Source organism: Physeter macrocephalus, chromosome 21 (assembly GCF_002837175.3).
Source record: "Physeter macrocephalus isolate SW-GA chromosome 21, ASM283717v5, whole genome shotgun sequence".
Taxonomy (NCBI): Eukaryota; Metazoa; Chordata; class Mammalia; order Artiodactyla; family Physeteridae; genus Physeter; species Physeter macrocephalus.
This window is the reverse complement of record NC_041234.1, coordinates 6049090-6068885: the sequence shown is the minus strand read 5'-3', so window position 1 is coordinate 6068885 and position 19796 is coordinate 6049090. Positions and strand designations below refer to the sequence as shown.

The 19796-nt window shown below is 43.2% G+C and overlaps 1 protein-coding gene across 1 annotated transcript in view; it reads right to left on the bottom strand.

The window, feature by feature from the left end:
- The window catches only part of PHEX (phosphate regulating endopeptidase X-linked), a 195435-nt gene that overhangs the window by 133861 nt on the left and 41778 nt on the right, over positions 1 to 19796 (bottom strand). The window contains exons 5-9 of the mRNA XM_007126588.1: positions 18254 to 18480; positions 10562 to 10630; positions 7386 to 7502; positions 4131 to 4214; positions 2739 to 2884 (exon numbers count right to left, since the gene is read on the bottom strand). Of these exons, the coding sequence (XP_007126650.1) occupies positions 2739 to 2884; positions 4131 to 4214; positions 7386 to 7502; positions 10562 to 10630; positions 18254 to 18480 (643 nt within the window). The remainder of the gene's footprint in view (positions 1 to 2738; positions 2885 to 4130; positions 4215 to 7385; positions 7503 to 10561; positions 10631 to 18253; positions 18481 to 19796) is intronic.

Below are 19796 nucleotides of genomic sequence, written 5' to 3'. Positions count from 1 at the left end.
CCCACCATCAGATGCTCACTGAGTCGTGGAGGTGAGGGAGAGGAGCAAACCAGAAAATTAGATAAGTTCTTTGATATTTTGCTCCTGGGCACGAAGCTAGACTATATTTCCCAGCTTCTCTTGCAGTTAAATGGGTCATGTGGCTGAGTTCTGGTCAATGGAATATGGGTTGAAGTGACACATTCAACTTCTAGGCCTTCCCACAAAACCTCCTGTGCAATCCTCCACTCTCCCTCTTTCCCCACCCACTGGCTGAATGGAGAGGATTCCAAAAAGCCAGAGGAAGGCAGAACCACAAGATGTAAGGAGCCTGGGTTCCCAAATCCCTACTTGGAGGAAAGCTGCCTTACAGGGACACCCATGTTGGACATTCCAGGAGCACAGAGTACAATTTTCAGTGTACAAGCCAATAAGAGTTTAGAGGTGCTTATTACAGTGATTGGTATGTCCTGACTAATACAGTAACTAGGGAACCCAAGGGCACGTTTCCTTGACCACTCTTGTGCCACAACACAAGTGAGGATCAAAGATGATTAGCAGTCTAAAAACCTTACCGTGCCATGCAAATGAAGTGCTATCAAAATTCTCCAGAAGCATATAGTGTTTTGAAATCTCACAATCATACACAGAATACAAGTTGTTTTTGAGGAATTGGTTGCTGAAGAGTAAACTATGTGACAGAGATTTGGTTTTTGTCTTTATTTAAAACTGAAGCTTCATAATATCTGCAGGTCATTTATGTTATGTACATAATGTCTGCAGTTAATTTTTCTATCTATATTTTCTTACACTATAGTTCACTGTGTTTACATCTGTCTAAGTTATCATTTTGTCAAGAACCAGATTAAAGTCTTCCTCCAATCATGGTCTTTCTTGGTCCCTTTGTCATGACAGGTCCTGCAATTCTAAAGTGTAATCACCACCAAAGAGATTATCTAATACAGTAAACCAAGGCCCAATGTATCCCCTGGTTGTAAATTATGCTTTTGTGGAAATAAAATTAATTCAATTTCCAAAAGTACCTACTAATTTACAACTGAAGATAACAGAGACACTAGAAGAAACCAACTCACTAGGTGCTGAAGGATGCATATACTGCATGGCAAACTCCATCTTTCAACAGAAATTACCACCACCATTTAAAATGTGCTGAGTACCTCAATGGCATAGGAGTACAAAATCATTTGGGTCATATTTTACAGTATTACAGAGCTAGGAAGTACATATGAAAAAGTTTTCTAAAGCAGTGAGTCTCCCAAAAAACTAATCATAAGATTCCTGGGGTGCTTGTTAAAATACAGACTTCTGGGCCTCACCCCAGATCTACTGCATCAGGCTCTAAAAAGAAGGGCCCTTGGAATCTGTATTTTTACCAAGGGCCCAAGGTGATGCTGCTGGCATTACTGGTCCACAGACCACACTTGGAATAGCAAGGCTCTACCTCACAAAGAATCTGAAGTGAATTTATTATTTCTACTCTCCCTTTTCTGCATGTTTACTTTTTTGTATGCCTTCTTCAATGAACACATATTGTTTTTATCATAAGAAAACAGCATCTTAAAATGAACAGCTCTTCAAAAGTGTCTAAGTGTTTTTGTAGGTGGGGATGGATGCTAAATTTTATTCCTAGGACTTCTGCAGGTGCCTTTTTTCCAACACAACTCCAGGTAACATAGCCTTGTCTAAGTCCAAATAAGAAAGTATGATTTTTAATCATGGCCTGGCAATTAGCCTATTTAGCTGTCTTTGTGAACTATTTGACCTTCCTGTGCTTCATTTTCTGTAGTCAAATGTGAATGGCTTCATGAGGATGTAAAATTCTCTTTCCTGATCTAAAATATGACACAAGTGAACCCATCTATGAAACAGACTCATGGACATAGAGAACAGACTGGTGGTTGCCAAGGAGGAGGAGGTTGGGGGAGGGCTGGAGGGGGAGGTTGGGGTCAGCAGATGTGAGCTTTTATATATGGAACGCATAAACAACAAGGGCCTACCGTACAGCACAGAGAACTATATTCGGTATCCTGTGATAAACCATAATGGGAAAGAATATTAAAAAAAGAATGTATATATATATGTATAACTGAACCAATTTGCTGCACAGCAGTAATGAACACAACATTGTAAATCAACTATACTTCAATTTAAAAAATTCTCTTTCCTGGACATTTTTAGCATTCCTTGTTTTGTAGTGCTAAAGGAACAAAGCAACAAATTCTAAAACATTCTTTAAGAAAAACCTGACAGTTCCTGAAGGTGTTTCATCAGTCCAATTTTTCTACAGTTCTCAGAGTGATCTTATGTCTTTTCAATACTGGTACTTTGGTTTATTGCCACAAAGTGACTTACTGGCTTAAAAGAAACCAGAAAAAAACAGCAAAAGACCAAGAATGAACTGGGGAAAAACAAAGATGTTCATATAGAAAGCTCAGAAAATAACATCATTATATGACTAGTTCCCCAAACTAATAAACAATTTAGGCTTTCAGAGAGAAAATATGAAGAAAGACCAGAAACAAGGGGCAAAAACACTGCGTATTTGTTGTCATCATAGCAAATAAATTACACCAGATGATGGTTTCGGCCCATTTGTCACAAAGGGCACCACGACTTTCCCTAAGACTCTTTTGATGTAACTTTCTTTAAAAACAGTTTTCAAAGGACATGAGAGGGAAGACCTTACAATTTAAAAGGAAAAATAAAAGTCACAGTAAAATGCACAAGAAAGCTCTTACTTCTTCCTCTCAGAGCCTAATATCCTAAACAAATCCTTAAAGTACTGAGGGACACGGACCACCACATTCTCTGAGGGGCCGATGTCTTTCAGTTCGGGGTAGAGTCTGACATCGATGACCTTCTTGATGAAGCCCAGCCAGTCAAACTGAGGAGAGAGAGAAAAAAAAACAGTGAGAGAACCTCTGGGCGGCAACAATCAAGGAGAAAGGCAAATAGAGTCAGTTGAATGTAATCCATTGCTTGGGACTTCAGACCAAACAAGTAAACATTCAACTGCTCCAATCTAGAAAATAAATTCCTGATCACTGCCACCCACACCAGACCTACTGCCTGAATCGTAAATGGAATGTGTGCTCTGTACCGTCTGCGTAGGCACCACACATGCGCGCACACACACCCCCGGTAACGCGCACACTCGCTCCCCTGGCCTCTCCAGCACTCTCCCTGCCTCCTCCACTCTCCCCCTCCCTCTCTTCCTTCCTCTCCCTTCTCTCCTGAGCTCTTCCTCCTTCCTTCTCGCACTCTCCCTCCCTCCTGCGCTAGCCCTCACCTCCCTTCTCCCTGCACTCTCCCCCACTCCCTACTCATTCACTCTCCTGTCCACACAGACAGAGATGCCCCATTCCATTTCTGCTCTTCCCTCTGGCATAGCCTTTCTTACACAGAGGGAAACAAGCAGCAACAAAAAGTAACATGTGTCCCCTCTTCACAGCATCACTATCTTGGCGTTCTCACCTGGCTACCCCAAAAGTCATCCCCAGTCTTTTTCCCTTCTTTTCCTCCCTTGCCTGCCTCCACTATTGAAAAGGAAATACAGTCACTCACTTGCCCAGCCTAGCCTGTAGGTAGGAATGGCCATGTGCCCCAATCCTACTTGATAAGAAATAAAGGGAAGACACCTTGAAAGGCTTTGGTTTTTCCTGGTAGAAGAGTTACACATGGCCCATACTGGTGCTTCCGCCTTCTTCCTGCCCTGATGGCAGATGTGACATATGCAGCTGTGGCAGCCATCTTACAACCTTGAGTCATCAAACATGAAGTCAAAAAGCCAACACACTAAGAAGACTGGAGCAGAAAGAAAGAACTTGGATCTTTGACAACGTTGTGCAACAGCTAAACCGACACCAACAGCCACCTACGTCTAGACTTCTGTCATGTAAGAAAACGGGCTTGAAGTTTTTAAGCCACTCTTGGAAAAGTTTTCTATTCCCTATAGCAGAAAGCATCCTGATGCACAGACAAGGGATAGTTTATGTGATGACTGACAAAGACGATGATGAGCAAGAAGACCAATGGTAGGTTTTACGAGGCAAAATTTTACACACAGGTGAAACAGAATCGCTTGTCAAATGACCAGTTAAGATACAATTTCCTGGATCGTTTCCACCAACCTGGGGAATCATAGCACTCAGTTGGGAAATGTTCATTTTGTTGTACATGGCCTCACTGGTTCGGTTTTCATGTGGAATCATTATCTGTTGGAAAGAGACTTTGGTTATTTTTTTCAAATGAACCATTTCTTACTGCATGACTACTTTCTACATATGCCAAAACATCTGCATAGTAGCATAAACTTTTTCAAGATTTTGGTGTGGTGCCGAACCTGGGAGAGAGGGAAAAGAGATATCGCTTCAGGAAAGATTAAGAAAATAAAAAGAAACTTTGCTGTCCTGCTCAGTGTGAAACACTGTCCTCGGTACAAAAATAACTACTCGAATCCCTCCCATCCCTATAATGCAGATGGACAAAATCTGTTACTGGCTCGGGCTTGACAGCCAAACTAAGGCTGAGCAATTGAGACAAACATCGCACCTTCACCTGTGGTGTCCAGGTAATGACCTCCATAGTTCATGGACTACAGACCACCCCTTCATCCCTAGGGGAACATTCTCACTGAAGAGCACTCGACTGTCTGGACACCACTGCCACCTGTGACCATTCTGTCAACAGCTCATTCCCTCACTTCCTGTCTTCCCTCTAGCTTCTCTGGCCTTGAGATTCCCCTGGCCCCAGTGCTAGGGGTATGGGTTCAGTTACCACCCAGACATATTGCCAAGTCTGCATCTATAGCCCTGACTCTTCACACTCCTCCATTCCCAATACTTATGCTCTTGGCCATTTTGCCAACACCAAATCTAAGCTTCTAGCCTCTGCCATGTTTAGTCTGAGAACAGCAACAACAATCATCTTCCTCAAGGGCCATCTTAATCACTTCCGTGGACAGGCAGTAGCCCCCCATGCCCCTGAGCGCATAATGATCTTGCCTTAAGACCGTCCATCATCTGATTCCCTTGCATTAAACTTGCCACCTTCCAACTCACACAGGACTCTCCTACCCTTGCACCCCTACCCATCAACACCACCCTCATGGTTTGAACCGTAATTCGACACTTTGCCTATGATTCGTTTTCTTTTTCAAGTCTTTCCAATTAAACTCCACTTGGGAGCTTCCCCGGTGGTGCAGTGGTTAAGAATGCCAATGCAGGGGACACAGGTTCGAGCCCTGGTCCGGGAAGATCCCACATGCCACGGAGTAACTAAGCCCGTGCGCCACAACTACTGAGCCTGCAAGCCACAACTACTGAGCCCGCGAGCCACAACCACTGAAGCCAGCATGCCTAGAGCCCGTGCTCTGCAATGAGAGAAGCCACCACAACGAGAAGCCCGCGCACCACAACAAAGAGTAGCCCCCGCTCGCCGCAACTAGAGAAAGTCCGCATGCAGCAACAAAGACCCAACGCAGCCAAAAATAAATAAATAAATAAATTTTAAAAGAACAAAGAGCAAAAAAAACTCCACTTGGCTCTAATCCCAAGGGCCAGGCCATCAACAAGACCTCCCCTCATGCACACATCCCTAGCTGGGAATGGCTGAATGCACACTTCCATGGCTGTGTTTACAAGAACTTTGGGGGGGGGGGCGCTTGACTACATTGTCCTGTCTCCCTAGCTTCAGAAGTTTCCCTAGGATGATGTGCCCCACTAATTCTGAAGGTCCCTAGTGACCTGGGATGTAAGAGACACATATAAGCATTACCGGCTGGCCAAAAACCCACACACCATGGATTTGTCAAGACAAAATCACAGAAGGCTGAGTGGCAGACATCTACCCCCTCTTTTCTAAATGCTTCGGTGTCCTCAGCTTCTCCCTCTTCACCCTCCACAGGAGAGACTTCCTATAACTCACAAGCAGTCTCCTGGCTCTATTTATTAATAAATCATTGCCTCAGAGAATGTTCACACTCCTCGTCCCTCTACTCAGCTTTGCAGGCCCAGGCTGGAGCCCTTTGACCTCAGAGCTGTTTTCAGCTCTCTGCCAGCTACTCCCCCACCCCATGGATTTGTCACTTCATTTAACCTCTTGATAATTCCCAGTCTTGCCTCAGCCCAGCTGTTTTTAGTTCCCTTTTTGGTCCAGATCCCTGGCTCAAGGCAAGGCCTTTCCCCCTGTATCAGAGCTTCGGTCCAAATTAGATTGCTGGGTCTCCTATTTGCCTGGGAATGGAATCCAGATGGCCTCTAGACTGGTTTAGAGGCACAGTCTTTGACTCCAGAACATCTGCAGCAGTCTTTGCAGTCTTCAAAGGTGACATGCAGGGATGAACTTTTTGCTCTGCAACTAAGGGTCTACAGAAAGACACACATGTACACCAGAGCAGCCAAGAGGCCAACTCCTCCTGACCCTATCAGCCTACTCCTCACTTCAACACCCCACCGCACCTCGCCAAACACAAAACCAAGCAACACTTGGACTCCCACGCACTTCAGGATTTCTACCAACTTCTGTTATAGAAGACTACCAACCTATATGCAACCACTTCTTAACAAAAGTATCACTTTTTTCACTACAATGTGTATCTCCACAAGCAAATTTCACCATATTTGTTCCCTCCAGTCCTGGGAATGTATAGAGATTTTATTCTTTGTTCTTCTAGAAAAGTTATTCTTTGAACAAAGCTAACCATTTAGGATTTCTGATTACTCTCCCTCAAGTTTGTTCTTATATCTTTTTGCCTCCGCCATGAGCCTGAAAAAATTTAAAAGGTGACTTACACAGAACACAACATATGACACAATGACATTCATTAGAGTGGGGTAAGAAAAGAATGAAAACCAGGGGTAGGTACAAAGTAGCACTAGAAAGGAAGCTAATAAATGCTTACCAGCCTGCCCTATACACTTTCTACATCAAATTATGTGTCCAGTATGGGTGGATAGACTTCCCAAAGCCCCTACCTTAGATCAGACTGACTTCTGAGTAGGAATGGTGTAAAGAGTAGACTAGACTAAAAATAACCTTCCACTCAAGCCAAATCAATAACGATTTATCAATATATATTCTTCAGTTGAGGCCAAACAGGAGTTCCTCTAGGAAAACATAGAGTCTCTCCCTGCTGCTATGCTTTGGCCACAGCTGAGCAGCATGTGGACACTGAGTGGGCTTCAAGCAGAGACGCAGAAGGAATGAAGAGCTCTTCTTTCTCATGGTTTTTCTCCCTGTTACTTCCCAGAGGGGGATGCTATAAGTTCTACCTTGAACCCAAAGAACAATGCCACAGAATGATTTTTTTATATATATTTTCATTCAAGATATATTGCCTTTAAAATAAAGAGAAGAAAAAAAACAGATTTTAGATTAAGATTTACCTCAGCTATCTTAATTTCCAACCTAAGCACCGACTTCATGTCATGCTCTGCTCGGGAGCTATTAGCTCCCAAAAGCACGGCAGTATCCACCATGAACTTGTAAAGGGCGTCCCGATACTGTAAGAGATAAAGAAGCAAGTGACCATGACATCAGCCTATTAGGAAGTATGTTTCAGGGGCACGGAAGAGCAGAAACAGCAAGCAGAAATAAATGCCCTTCATTTTCACTCTGTACTCGAAGTATGGTACAGGCATCATGCAATACCAACCACCCACCTACCACCTTGGGACAAAGAAGAATGACGGCTACTTGGGTACTGTTTCCATGAGAGACAGAAACGTCTGGCCGCCAAAGATCAAGAGAATTAGTTTGCTGGCAACTAGCGATATTATGAATACATGAAACATCTACAAATCAGACCAGAATAGAAAGTTAAAGGTCAGACTCCTCTTTCCAGGCAAGTGACACTTTAATAAAATAATGGGAAAGAACTGTCACTAAAAGCAGGAGGCATGATCCATGAAGACTAATGGGAACTGTGATTTATCCTCTTCCAGCTCAATTTGCCCACCTCCACACTAAAAACAAAAGACCAGTGATCGAAGCCCTATGTCTTTTCAGTTTTGTATGGTTTTTACAGAGTTCTCCTCACTAGCTCAGGGAAAAAAAGGAAAGAAGAGAAGAATGATAAACAGAAACCTAGCAAATATAGAATTTCCTTCCTGCATGTTCATAAACCCATTTTCAGGCTATTCACATACTATTGGAGAGGGGGACCTTACTTTGTGGGAACTAAGGAATCTTGTTGGGGGTCACCTCTCCTTTCAGATATATTTGTGAGAACTCAATACACCGGATATTAAACTGTTTCATAGTTATGCTATGGGAATAAGATTTCCTAATGTAACCTTGATTTTGCATAGCTATTCTTATGATGTTTATGACCTCGAGACCTGCATGGTGCTTGGCATACAGCAGGCCCTTAATAATTATTTGTTGAATCAGTAAGCAAGCTTCACAAATAGTCTTAGTTAGAAATGTTTTGCAATTCCCAGTTCAATTCCAAAAATATTTATTCAATCAATACATATGCACGATGTCTTGCTAGGCTTTCTGTGCACATGGGAGGTACAGACGAAAAATTAAACAATACTTGAGTCTGGTTCTCAGTGTGACCCTGTGAGGGAGATAAACACGTCATTACTAACTGTAACACTAGCAAGACCAAAATGAGGTCCTTCATAAAGCTGCTAAGCGCTTAGAAACGCCAAGAACTGGAAAATTCCAGCTTCAAGAAACCGGGGACATAGCAGTTAAAGGAGACTGGTTCAGAAGCGGTGAGGAGTCCTCCTGTGAGGTGTGCAAGCTGCTTTGTTGTGGGAAAAATAAAAATAGCTGAGACAGCAAAGGTGGTTTGGGACCAGGTCATGAAGGGGCCTTGAACTCCCTCCCTCTACGGAATTTAGTCTCGCTTGTGAGCAAAAGCACTGTGGGAGCTGCACTTTGAGAACAGACCTTGTCAAGTGGTGGCGCTAAGGAGGCAATGGAAAGAGGAGAGGAGTGAACAGCTACAAGGAGACTTAACAGGGATCTGCCCTGGGGCGGACAGGACGGAAAGGAGGGACTAGGTGGGCGGACAGGACAGAAAGGAGGGGCCAGGTGGGCGGACAGGACGGAAAGAAGGGGCCAGGTGAGCGGACAGGACGGAAAGGAGGGGCCAGGTGGGCGGACAGGACGGAAAGGAGGGGCTAGGTGGGCGGACAGGACGGATAGGAGGGTCCAGGTGGGCGGACAGGACGGAAAGGAGGGGCCAGGTGGGCGGACAGGACGGAAAGTAGGGCTAGGTGGGCGGACAGGACGGAAAGGAGGGGCCAGGTGGGCGGACAGGAAGGAAAGGAGGGGCCAGGTGGGCGGACAGGATGGATAGGAGGGACCAGGTGGGCGGACAGGACGGAAAGGAGGGGCCAGGTGGGCGGACAGGACGGAAAGGAGGGGCCAGGTGGGCGGACAGGACGGAAAGGAGGGGCCAGGTGGGCGGACAGGACGGAAAGGAGGGGCCAGGTGGGCGGACAGGACGGAAAGTAGGGCTAGGTGGGCGGACAGGACGGAAAGGAGGGGCTAGGTGGGGGGACAGGACGGAAAGGAGGGGCTAGGTGGAAGAGATACTTTGAAGGCAGAGTCTACAGGACTGATTGGTTACAGGACAGGGACAAGATTTCAAGCACGGCTGCTTGTAGGGTGGTGACCCCAGCAGAAACAGGGGTGCCCCAGATTGGCAAAAGTTCAATCTGTCCACTTTCAAGAAGGAAAACTCGCCAACCTTCTTCCATGAATGTCCTCAGCCAGAAAGTTGCCTAGGATCTTGGCTAGCTTCCTGCCCTCCAGAACCTTCTAGATATAGGCTTTCCTATCAGCAAAGGAGCAGGGACTTCCACTGTGAGCCTGCACTTCCCTGTCGAAGTTCCTGCATTCTCAGGCTAGGCCAGAAACCTGAGCACTCCCTGGTCAAGGTTCCCCTGGGTCTGAGGCTCCTTTGGAAGTTCAACAGAGGTTCCAAAATGAATTGAAAGTGTTAGGAATGAACCAGCTCTAATCCAACCTCCAGGAAAACTACTAGGTTTCCAAGCCAACCCAAGAAGTCTGACCAGATTGATCCCGTCTGGTTCTCGTTAACCTTAAATTAACCTGTGGCACCAGTTAAAAAAAGATTCCTGGGCCTCACTTCAAGTCTACTAAATCCCACTTTCCAATGCTGAGGCCCAAGAATCGACATTTAAAAGAAGCTTCCCAGGTGATTCTTAAGCAGTTCAATTTGGGAACCACTGGTCGACCGGGTGTCCACGCCCATGCTTCTGCAATATACTGTGAGCTCTCTGCACTTCTGAGGAACGGCTGCATGCTCATTCTTTGGTTACTCAGTTTGCGTGTGTGCTGTCTTCCCAGCTTGATCATGAGGGCGCTGAGCGCACAGACTCATACAGCCTTCATTTTCAGACTTCCAGAAAACAGGGAGTGTCATTTATCTGCCGAAATGAAAGCCCGTTGCTTCCTACATTGGGAATATGGTCATCAAACACCCACACTGCTCAATTCCAGTAAAGAGTTGGGAATTTGAGAACAATTCATGAACCCAACAATGCCTGACAAGGTACAGAGTTGAATGAGTAAAACTTACAGACTTGGCTTCTGTGCTATTATCAAGGTAGTCTTCCCTCACAGCTAGGGAGAGCGCTGCTTGGTCCAGCTGTTGAAACAAAAAACAAAGCATTTGCTTGCACTGTAAATTCTTAGGTACCATGTTATTAACGAGTCATGAGATCTGCATACCAGCCATATTTAGAGCATGTGTTACCATTACAAAAACAATTCAATGCAATCAGAGCTACATGCAAGTAGGCACTTCAGCAATGACCGTTATAAAGTATCAGAGACCTGCCCCTCCTCCCCTGATTCATGGTTTCTAACCCTTTTGAGTTTCTAACAATACTGAAGAGCATCAAAGCTATAATATTTGAGTTGGAATAGGTCTTAGAGATTATCTGATTTTCCCCCTTATTTGGTGGGCGGAGAAATGAAATCCAAAGAAGTCATGTGACTTCTGCCCAAGGTAACACAGTTGGGCAGAGCTCAGAGGAGAAAAATTGTCTTCCATCACCAGATCCACTATTCTTCTCACTGCAGTATTTTGCAAAATGCCAATCCACATCAAGCTGATTAACCAGACTGTCCACCTCCCTCTCCCTAAAATACTGTATTGCACCATTTTGGGGGGGAAAGGAATCAATAATAATTTTGTTTTGAGAAAACTCTGCAAACTTTAGAACCCTCTCTGGAAAGTTTAAGATAGGTGATAAAAATACAAACAATCATCAGACAACTAAATATCTAGAATTATTATTATAGAAAAGTATAGCCTAATTTCTTGAATTAAAACTTTCAGCACTGGGACTTTGCTGGTGGTCCAGTGGTAAAGAATTCGCCTTCCAATGCAGGGGACGTGGGTTCGATCCCTGGTCAGGGGACTAAGATCCCACACGCTGCGCGGCAACTAAGCCTATGCGCCACAACTACTGAGCTCGCACGCCTCAACGAGAGAGACCGCGTGCTGCAAACTACAGAGCCCAAGTGCCCTGGAGCCTGAGCGCCATAACTAGAGAGAGAAAACCCACATGCCACAACAAGAGAATCCCTCACCACAACAAAAGATCCCGCATGCTTCAACGAATATCCTGCATGCCTCAACTAAGACCTGATGCAACCAAAAAATTAAAGAAAATAAATATTTTTAAAAATTAAAAAAATAACTTTCAGCACCTTAGAGGCGATCAAAGGGAAGAATACAGTCGTTTCAGAAAATGAGCTACAACAATCAGACATCCATCTGCCAAAAAAAAAAAAATGAATCTCAACCCACACCTCACAACTTGTACAAAAATTAATTCCAAATGGATCATAGACCTACATGTAAAACCTAACACCATAAAACTTCTAGGAGAAAACACAGGGGAAAATCTTTGATCTGGGGTTAGACAAAGAGTTCTTAGACAGCAAAATCAGATCCATAAAAGAAAAAATAAATTGGACTTCATCATCATTAAATATTTTTGCTCTGTGAAAGTCATTGTTAAGTGAATGAAAAAGACAAGTTACAGACAGGGAGAAAAAATTTGAAAATCACATATATGACAAAGGACTTGTATCTAGCATATATAAAGAGTCCTCACAACTCAATAAGAAAACAAACAACCCAATTTAAAACTGGACAAAAGATCTGAACAAACACTTCACCAAAAAAATATTCAAACGGGAAATTAAATTCATGAAAAGACGCTGAACATCACTTGTCATTAGCAAAATGTAAACGAAACCCACAATGGAACACCACTATACATGTACTAGGATGGCAAAAAAAAAACAAAACCAAAAAACTTATAATGCCAAGTGCTGGTGAGGATGTAGAAAAACTAGATCATTCACACACTGTTGTTGGGACTGCAACATGACAGAGCCACTTTGGAAATTGGTTTGACGGTTTCTTGTAAAATTGAACATAAACCTACATGTGACCCAGCAATCTCACTTCCTAACTATTTACCCAAGATAAATGAAACTTATGCTCATGCAAAAACCTCCATGTAACTTTATTCATTATTGCCCCAAACTAGAAACAACCCAAATGTTCTTCAACTGGCAAATGGATAAACTGTGATACACAATGGACTACTACTCACTCATAAAAAGGAATGAACTACTGATACATGCAACAGCATGGGCAAATTTTAATCACATTCCAAAAGAGGCAAAACTGTAGGGATGGAGAACAGGGTTTGGGGATGGGGAGAGTGGATGACTACAAAGGGGCAACACGAGGTAAATTTTGAGGGAGTGATGGGACTATTCTCTTTCTTATGGTGGTGATTACGTGACTCCATGCATTTGTAAAAACTTACAGACTTGTGCTTCACAAAAAGTGAATTTAAAAACAAGTGAATTTAACTGTATATAAATTTTTAAATAAAAAATTTTTAAGTTCCAGAACCTTCTCTAAATCTATGGTTGTTCTTTCTGTTTTCTTGAGTATCAGCAACTGCCCAAAGACTGAATAAAACTGAATGCAACTGCAGATCTTCTACCTTAAATCTTATTCACACATTTAAAAAGTTAAGTAAATTGGGGGAAAAAGATGTTTTCATAACATCCATCTTGCCTGGGTGTATTGCTAAAAACCTCAAATTATTGCGTTCAATCTTCTTCGCTAATTGGCCCCAAACAACCAAATCACAAGCCAGCCTGGCTTCATCCTATTCCAATTCCCAATATACCACCATTTCTTCCAAAAATTAAGTAAGCCAGGAACATGAAACATAATATCATGATTAAGATGCCTTGGGTTTCAATTAGATTTAGACCACTTGGAGAATTTTTTGAGCTTCAGTCTCAAAGGAAAGGAAACTGTGTAGACAATATCAAGAAAGCCAAAGCTTCCCTCTGATGAAATGAAGTTAAATCCACTTATTGTAAAAGTTTAGATGATTCAAGTGAAGTTCCCGGACCTGTTTTAAACCTTCAGACTGCTACAGTTTCTAGGGAACATCTTAAATACACCAAACAGATTGAATAAGGTCTGTCAACTAAATCTCATTAGAACCAGATACACTCTTGAGGCAAAAGACTTTCTCAAGAGGCCAATATTAGGACACTATGTTATCTGAGGTTTTTCAATCCTTGCATTTATAACTGATCTTAATATTGCAAGTAGAAAGTATAATATATATTTAGGAACTCTGATACATTGAACGGAAATACGAATTTTTTCTCTGACTGCAGTACACCACAGGTTAGGAGACAAAACAGTAACACAGAAAGAAACATCTCACACAGTATGATGCAGGAAAAGGACAAAAAAGTTAGAAACAACTTCATTTCCAAGACAGTCTCTCCTTATCATCCTTACGGATTTGGCTAAGAGTCACACAAATGCAGGCGCTGGGTGATGATCACTTCAAGTCACTGTTCTGGTAACACATAGTGAGACAACCCTGGCCTTCCGAACACTCTTTCAAGACCACGTATATTCAAAAGTCTTTTACTGTCCTTTAAATCCTCATTTCTGCTATCTACTTACACAAAATAAACCCAACCACATGTAGTGAGATATGATGGGAGGCATTCATCTGTCATTTCCTGTGTTTGTGTATTTCCTTTCTCCCATTTGAGTCTGTGGCAAATCCTGTGCCATCTCGCCACAGGGGAACTTTACAGAGGACCACCGTGTGGGTTTGAGCAAGCCCTGCTTGCCAAACTGCATTTCCTGGCATGGGAACGCATCTGTGCATTGGAAAGGCCCCCAAAGGCCCCACCTGCTCGCCTGGCAGTGTGCTCACAGTGCTATGCCTCCCCAAAGGAGCCCCTGTTCTTATCCCCATGGGTTTGTGGGATTAGAAAACCCAAGAACATCGAGGAAAATAGAATGTGATGGAAAAGGAAGTCTAAATACATTGAGGGAGAAGAGGTTGGGGGTAAGAGAGAGTTCTCCCAGTGCAAAAAGAGGATCTTCTAAGCCGCCAAAGAAGTCAAAGCTTCTCATGAGCAGGTGGCCCGAGAAGTGGCAGGATGTGAGAGGGAGTTGGGAGGCCCAGGGCCCCAACAGCAGACAGGAACACCTGAAGTGGCTACATGGGCTGCGATGGCAGCTTTCTTTTCAGAAACACACGACTGATGATCAGAGGGTCTCCCAATACCCTAGGAGAAGGCTGAGAAATGGAGTAGCTGGGAAGTGCGGAAGGGCCTAGACTGGTTCAGTTTCCAACTAAAAGGTGGGGGTGGGAGCTCAGAGTCAGAGATGAGACTGACTGATTAAAGAAAATGGCTATTTCGCGCACATCTGAACTTGAGATCTGAGACACATGTTTGGCACAGAAATTGAAGAGAAACATTCCCCAAATGGTTCTGACCAGTTGCCTGGTCATGCTTTAAGAGAAAGGTACCTTTTGTCATGTGCTACTGTGTACCAGCATCTATCCTGTAAATTGTCACCAAATTCATCCTATTTAAATCTCATAGCAACAGTGAAAAGTAAATTCTAATTCACCCTTCATTCCACATGGGGACAATGAAACTGGGAGAAGTGAAACAATCTGCACACACATTCAGTGAGTAAGTCACAAAGCCAAACCACAAACCTCAACCTCTTTAACACCAAAGCATACTCTCTTCTCCACTATGGCAGTGGTTTTCAAACTATGTTCCACAAAACTTAAAAGGTGCTTCAGGGGCTCCAAATATTCAGTTAGATTTTTTATAGTTTTAACTATTTCTAAGAAAAGCAACACCCACAAATTCTACAACATTGGCAGCCATAGATACACTAGTTTTTGTTATCAGGTTCACTGGGTTTTATGTAGATCTCAGAAGAAAGCTTTTCCTACCAATATCTAGACACACGCTTGAACTTCTAGCAGCTCTGTCATGATCAGAAAGACTGTAGCTCTATTTTGTAAATTCAGGTGTGTGAATATCCACTCATATAAAATGGTACAAACAGGGACATAACTAAAGCAAATGCACACGGCACTCAAACGCCAGGCCATGCTCAAACACATCAGTTTGGAGGAAGCTGCCATCTTGGCAGAAGAGACTGGTAGTAAGCACATGAGTGCCTCCTTACATTTGGAAAGTGTTCTGTTATTGACAGTTCAGTGTTTCTAGGATCAGTTTAATTGAATATTAAGTGTGCAAGGCAAGCTGTTAAAAATTGATTGCCGTGATCCTCTATTCCCCGTGTTTCCTGTAAGCTGGTGTTACAACTACGGGCTTGATTAGATCCAAGTTCATTTTTTTTTCCTCTTCTTTTGGCATCATTGGTGATAGCATATGCTTCCCACTGCATGGTATCAGGAGGCACACAGAATCTGGTTTTCCAACTTTTAGCAATGCTACCATTAATATCTGGGTTCATTTGATGTCAGTCTGGTCTCTCTATCCTGAATTTCTCCATCAACCATTCATCTAATAGCTTTAGCAGCTATTGGTGATAGTTGCCTTAATTCTTTTATTCATTAGGGATTTTTAAAAATGCTAACTTTTAAATTCTATTATTTCTCCTGCATTTTTAAAGCTCTGATTCTCCTATAAACAAGAATTTTCTCTCATTAGCTATTAGGTTACCCTGAAATCAGTTAAATCTAGAATGCTATAGATTAAAATAGATGTGTCAACCAAATGCGCATGTGATTCTTACTCGGAACCTGAATCAAAGACCAACTGTTTAATTTTTTTAAAGGACATGTTTGAGACAATCAGGAAAACTGAAAATTCGCCAGGTATTAGATGTTAACTATGGAATTACAATTACTTTTTTGGTTGTTGTAACAGTCCTTTCCATTAGATAAACACTGATGTATTTATCAGTGCAATGATATTATACCTTGGATTTGCTACACAATGTTCCAGCCTCCTCTCCAAATGGAGGTGTATCAGATGAAACAAGAACAGCCAAAAGTTGCTGGCTGTTGAAGGTGGGTTGATGAGTACAGGGGAGTTTGTAGTACTATTCTTTTCACTTTTATTTGTATTATTTTCCATAATAAAATGTTTAAATGAATTCAGTTCTTATACTAGATCCAGAAATTGGTGAAAACTGAAATGGTTACCATTTGCAATTACTTAACCTGTGTGGAAATCAAGATCTATCATGCAATGGAGTACATAAACTTAAGTTTGAAAGACAGTCTCCAACTTACTTCAAAACACCATTTAAGGTGTTTGGAAGGGATACCATAATAGTTCTGAAATTAAGAATGAGAGTTTTAAAACCTGGTTTGTTTGTTTTGTTTTGTTTTGTTTTGCGGTACGCGGGCCCCCCACCCTTGCGGCCTCTCCCGCCACGGAGCACAGGCTCCGGATGCGCAGGCCCAGCGGCCACGGCTCACGGGCCCAGCCGCTCCGCGGCACATGGGATCTTCCCGGACCGGGGCACGAACCCGTGTCCCCTGCATCGGCAGGCGGACCCCCAACCACTGCGCCACCAGGGAAGCCCTGTTTGTTTTTTTTAAATGAGTGATCTATCAACATGGGACAGAGGTCAACTGGACCATCACCATGATTGTAGAGCATTGAAGAGCATGTCTTATCCTGAGAGCATTAGCATATGTCTCAGTGTCATGTTGTTGTTCCATCACCCAGCACAGAAATACAGCTGTCTCTGTAACTAAGAATTTCCTCTTGAGGAGATGGGAATTCTTTCAGTGACTAAAGATTTTTTTATTGAGACTGCCATTGTCTAAACTAGAGAGGGACAAACTACAGCCTGCAGGCCAGCCCGCCATACAGCCACACCCATTTATGTACATATTGTCTACAGCTGCTTTACCAGGTATAACAGCAGAGTTGAGTAGTTGAGACAGAGATAATATGGCCCGCACAGCCTAAAATATTTCCTATCTGGTCCTTTACAGAAAAAAATTTGCCAGCCCCTTGGTATAAATCAAAAAATAAATTCCACGGTATAAATTTTTTAAAGTTGACATATCAGGAGAGGATAATACACTCTAAAGGTTTTATATTTCTATGATTTAAATATCAATATATCATTAATATTTTCTGGTTTAAAAAAGAACAGAACTGGGGGGAAAAATCAGCGGTTCAACAAAATTTTCATTACTAAAGTAACCACAGAAGCAAAAACTAAATAAATAAAATGACAAAACAATTTGAAAAGTGCTATTTGCATTCTTGCCAAGTTCTATGATTGATGAATCTTCCACTGTTGGCAGTTTTCTGACAGTCTCCTGATTTTACCAATGTAATACTCCACCTCAGGGTATGTCCTCATGGCCCATTCCTTTATGGAAGAGATGTTTACTCTCCCAACAGAAAATGCAACCAAGCACTAAGAACAAGTTTTGCCTTATCTTCTGAAAGGAAGGACAAGAGATTCAAGACAACTTGACAGTGACATTTTAGGCATGCACACAAGATGTTAGTGAAGGAAAACAATGAACCGTAGCACATGTTCACTCCTTGGTCAGGGGAATGAGGGGAGAGGAAGAGCAGAGTTCAGAAAGACTTTGCTCATCTCTCCCCACCAGAATTAAGGGGCCCTACACATGCTCAGGGTAGACATTCGAGAGCCAGATCACAGATCACTTGAAACTCACTCACCGGCTTCTTGAAACGCTCTGCAAATCTGGGGGGGTGGGGAGGTAGGAGGTGGGGGGTGGGCAGGGAAGAGTCTAGATCCTAACGTTTAACAGAATTTTTAACCTTATCATTTCACTAAGGTGGTATGAGTCTCTTTCCTTGAGAAGGCAACCCAAAAAGGCTAACCTTGGACTAAACAAGCATGATGAAGGAGCCCTCACTATACCTTCAAGACGTGTTCGTTGGACACCTTGTCATCAGAGGAAACATACAAACGAATGAACACAGAATTGCTGTATTGGCCACGAAACGTCGCAAGTGTCTGAAGAAGGCTGAACTTTCTCTCTGACCAAACCCCTTCAGGACCGATATTAGATTCGAGCACAGGCCAGCGGAAAGGTGAGTGCCGCAGGATATGTAACAGTGGCTTGGCATCTGCTTTTTCGATCGCTTCTGAAAGGGAGTAAATATGAAGAGAGAGTTAGAATTGCAAGCTGGATCACCAAACTAGAAAGCAAGTGTACCTTCTCAAGAGAAAATTCCAGTAAGGTCCCAACCTAACTTTTTAGGGAGAGGTGCAGTGGACTGAGCATAACCACAGAAACAGAACTACCTATGACTCATACTTCACTGTGACTGTCTAACCCTGATGTTCTCACCAGGAGAGCTGACTAGGGAACCTGCCCAATATTCCCAACAATAAAAGATGGGCTCACTATACTGACCCAAGCCAATGAGCAAGGTTAAACTGAGAACACTCTGCAAAACTAAGGAACAACCCTAACTAAAGGAAACTGCTCAATAAAACTAATCACTCCCCAACAAAAATGAATTACTGCTTCAGACTCTTTTATCATCTTTTAGGGCCCTCTTCCAGCGCACCAAATAATACCCCAAAACCTAAACAAGTTAACACACTTCCCAGAGGCACTGGCTTCTTCCTGCAATAGCCTTGAGGAAGTGTACCAGGTAAAATGTCAGGTGTCTCTTTTTAAAAAAAAAAAAAAAAAATTTATTTATTTATTTATTTATTTAGGCTGTGTTGGGTCTTCGTGTGAAAGAAAGAAAGCCCTGTGCCAGGGATTTCTCTAGCTGTGGCGAGCGGGGGCCACTCTTCATCGCGGTGCACGGGCCTCTCACTGTCGCGGCCTCTCTTGTTGCGGAGCACAGGCTCCAGACGCGCAGGCTCAGTAGTTGTGGCTCACGGGCCCAGTTGCTCCGCGGCATGTGGGATCCTCCCAGACCAGGGCTCGAATCCGTGTCCCCTGCATCGGCAGGCAGATTCTCAACCACTGCGCCACCAGGGAAGCCGTCAGGTGTCTCTTTTAACTCCAATCAGACCGAAGATGCTGAGAGGGGCCTAAAGTGCTCAACAAAGATGCCTGTTAGGCTGATGGAGAAGTAGGAGGAGCCTGGACACCTGGGAGTCCGGATTGCTCTAGGCCCCAGGAGGTTCCAAAGGACACAGGTCTGCTTTGAGAAGGAGTGTTACTATGTCCTTCTCAAACCACACCTAGCCTCCAGATTCTGGTTTCTGTACCACATGCAATATGGTTTGCCCTTCTGACCCTACCCAAGTTTCCCATGGAGTAACTGATACCTGAAGAATCCAAGCCAACCACTGAAATAAAATTTTCTTAGCTTCTCCATCAAGCTAGCAACAAAACATTAAGACGGAGGTCATTCAAGAAAATATGGTACTGGCACAAAAACAGAAATATAGATCAATGGAAGAGGATAGAAAGCCCAGAGACAAACCCACGCACCTA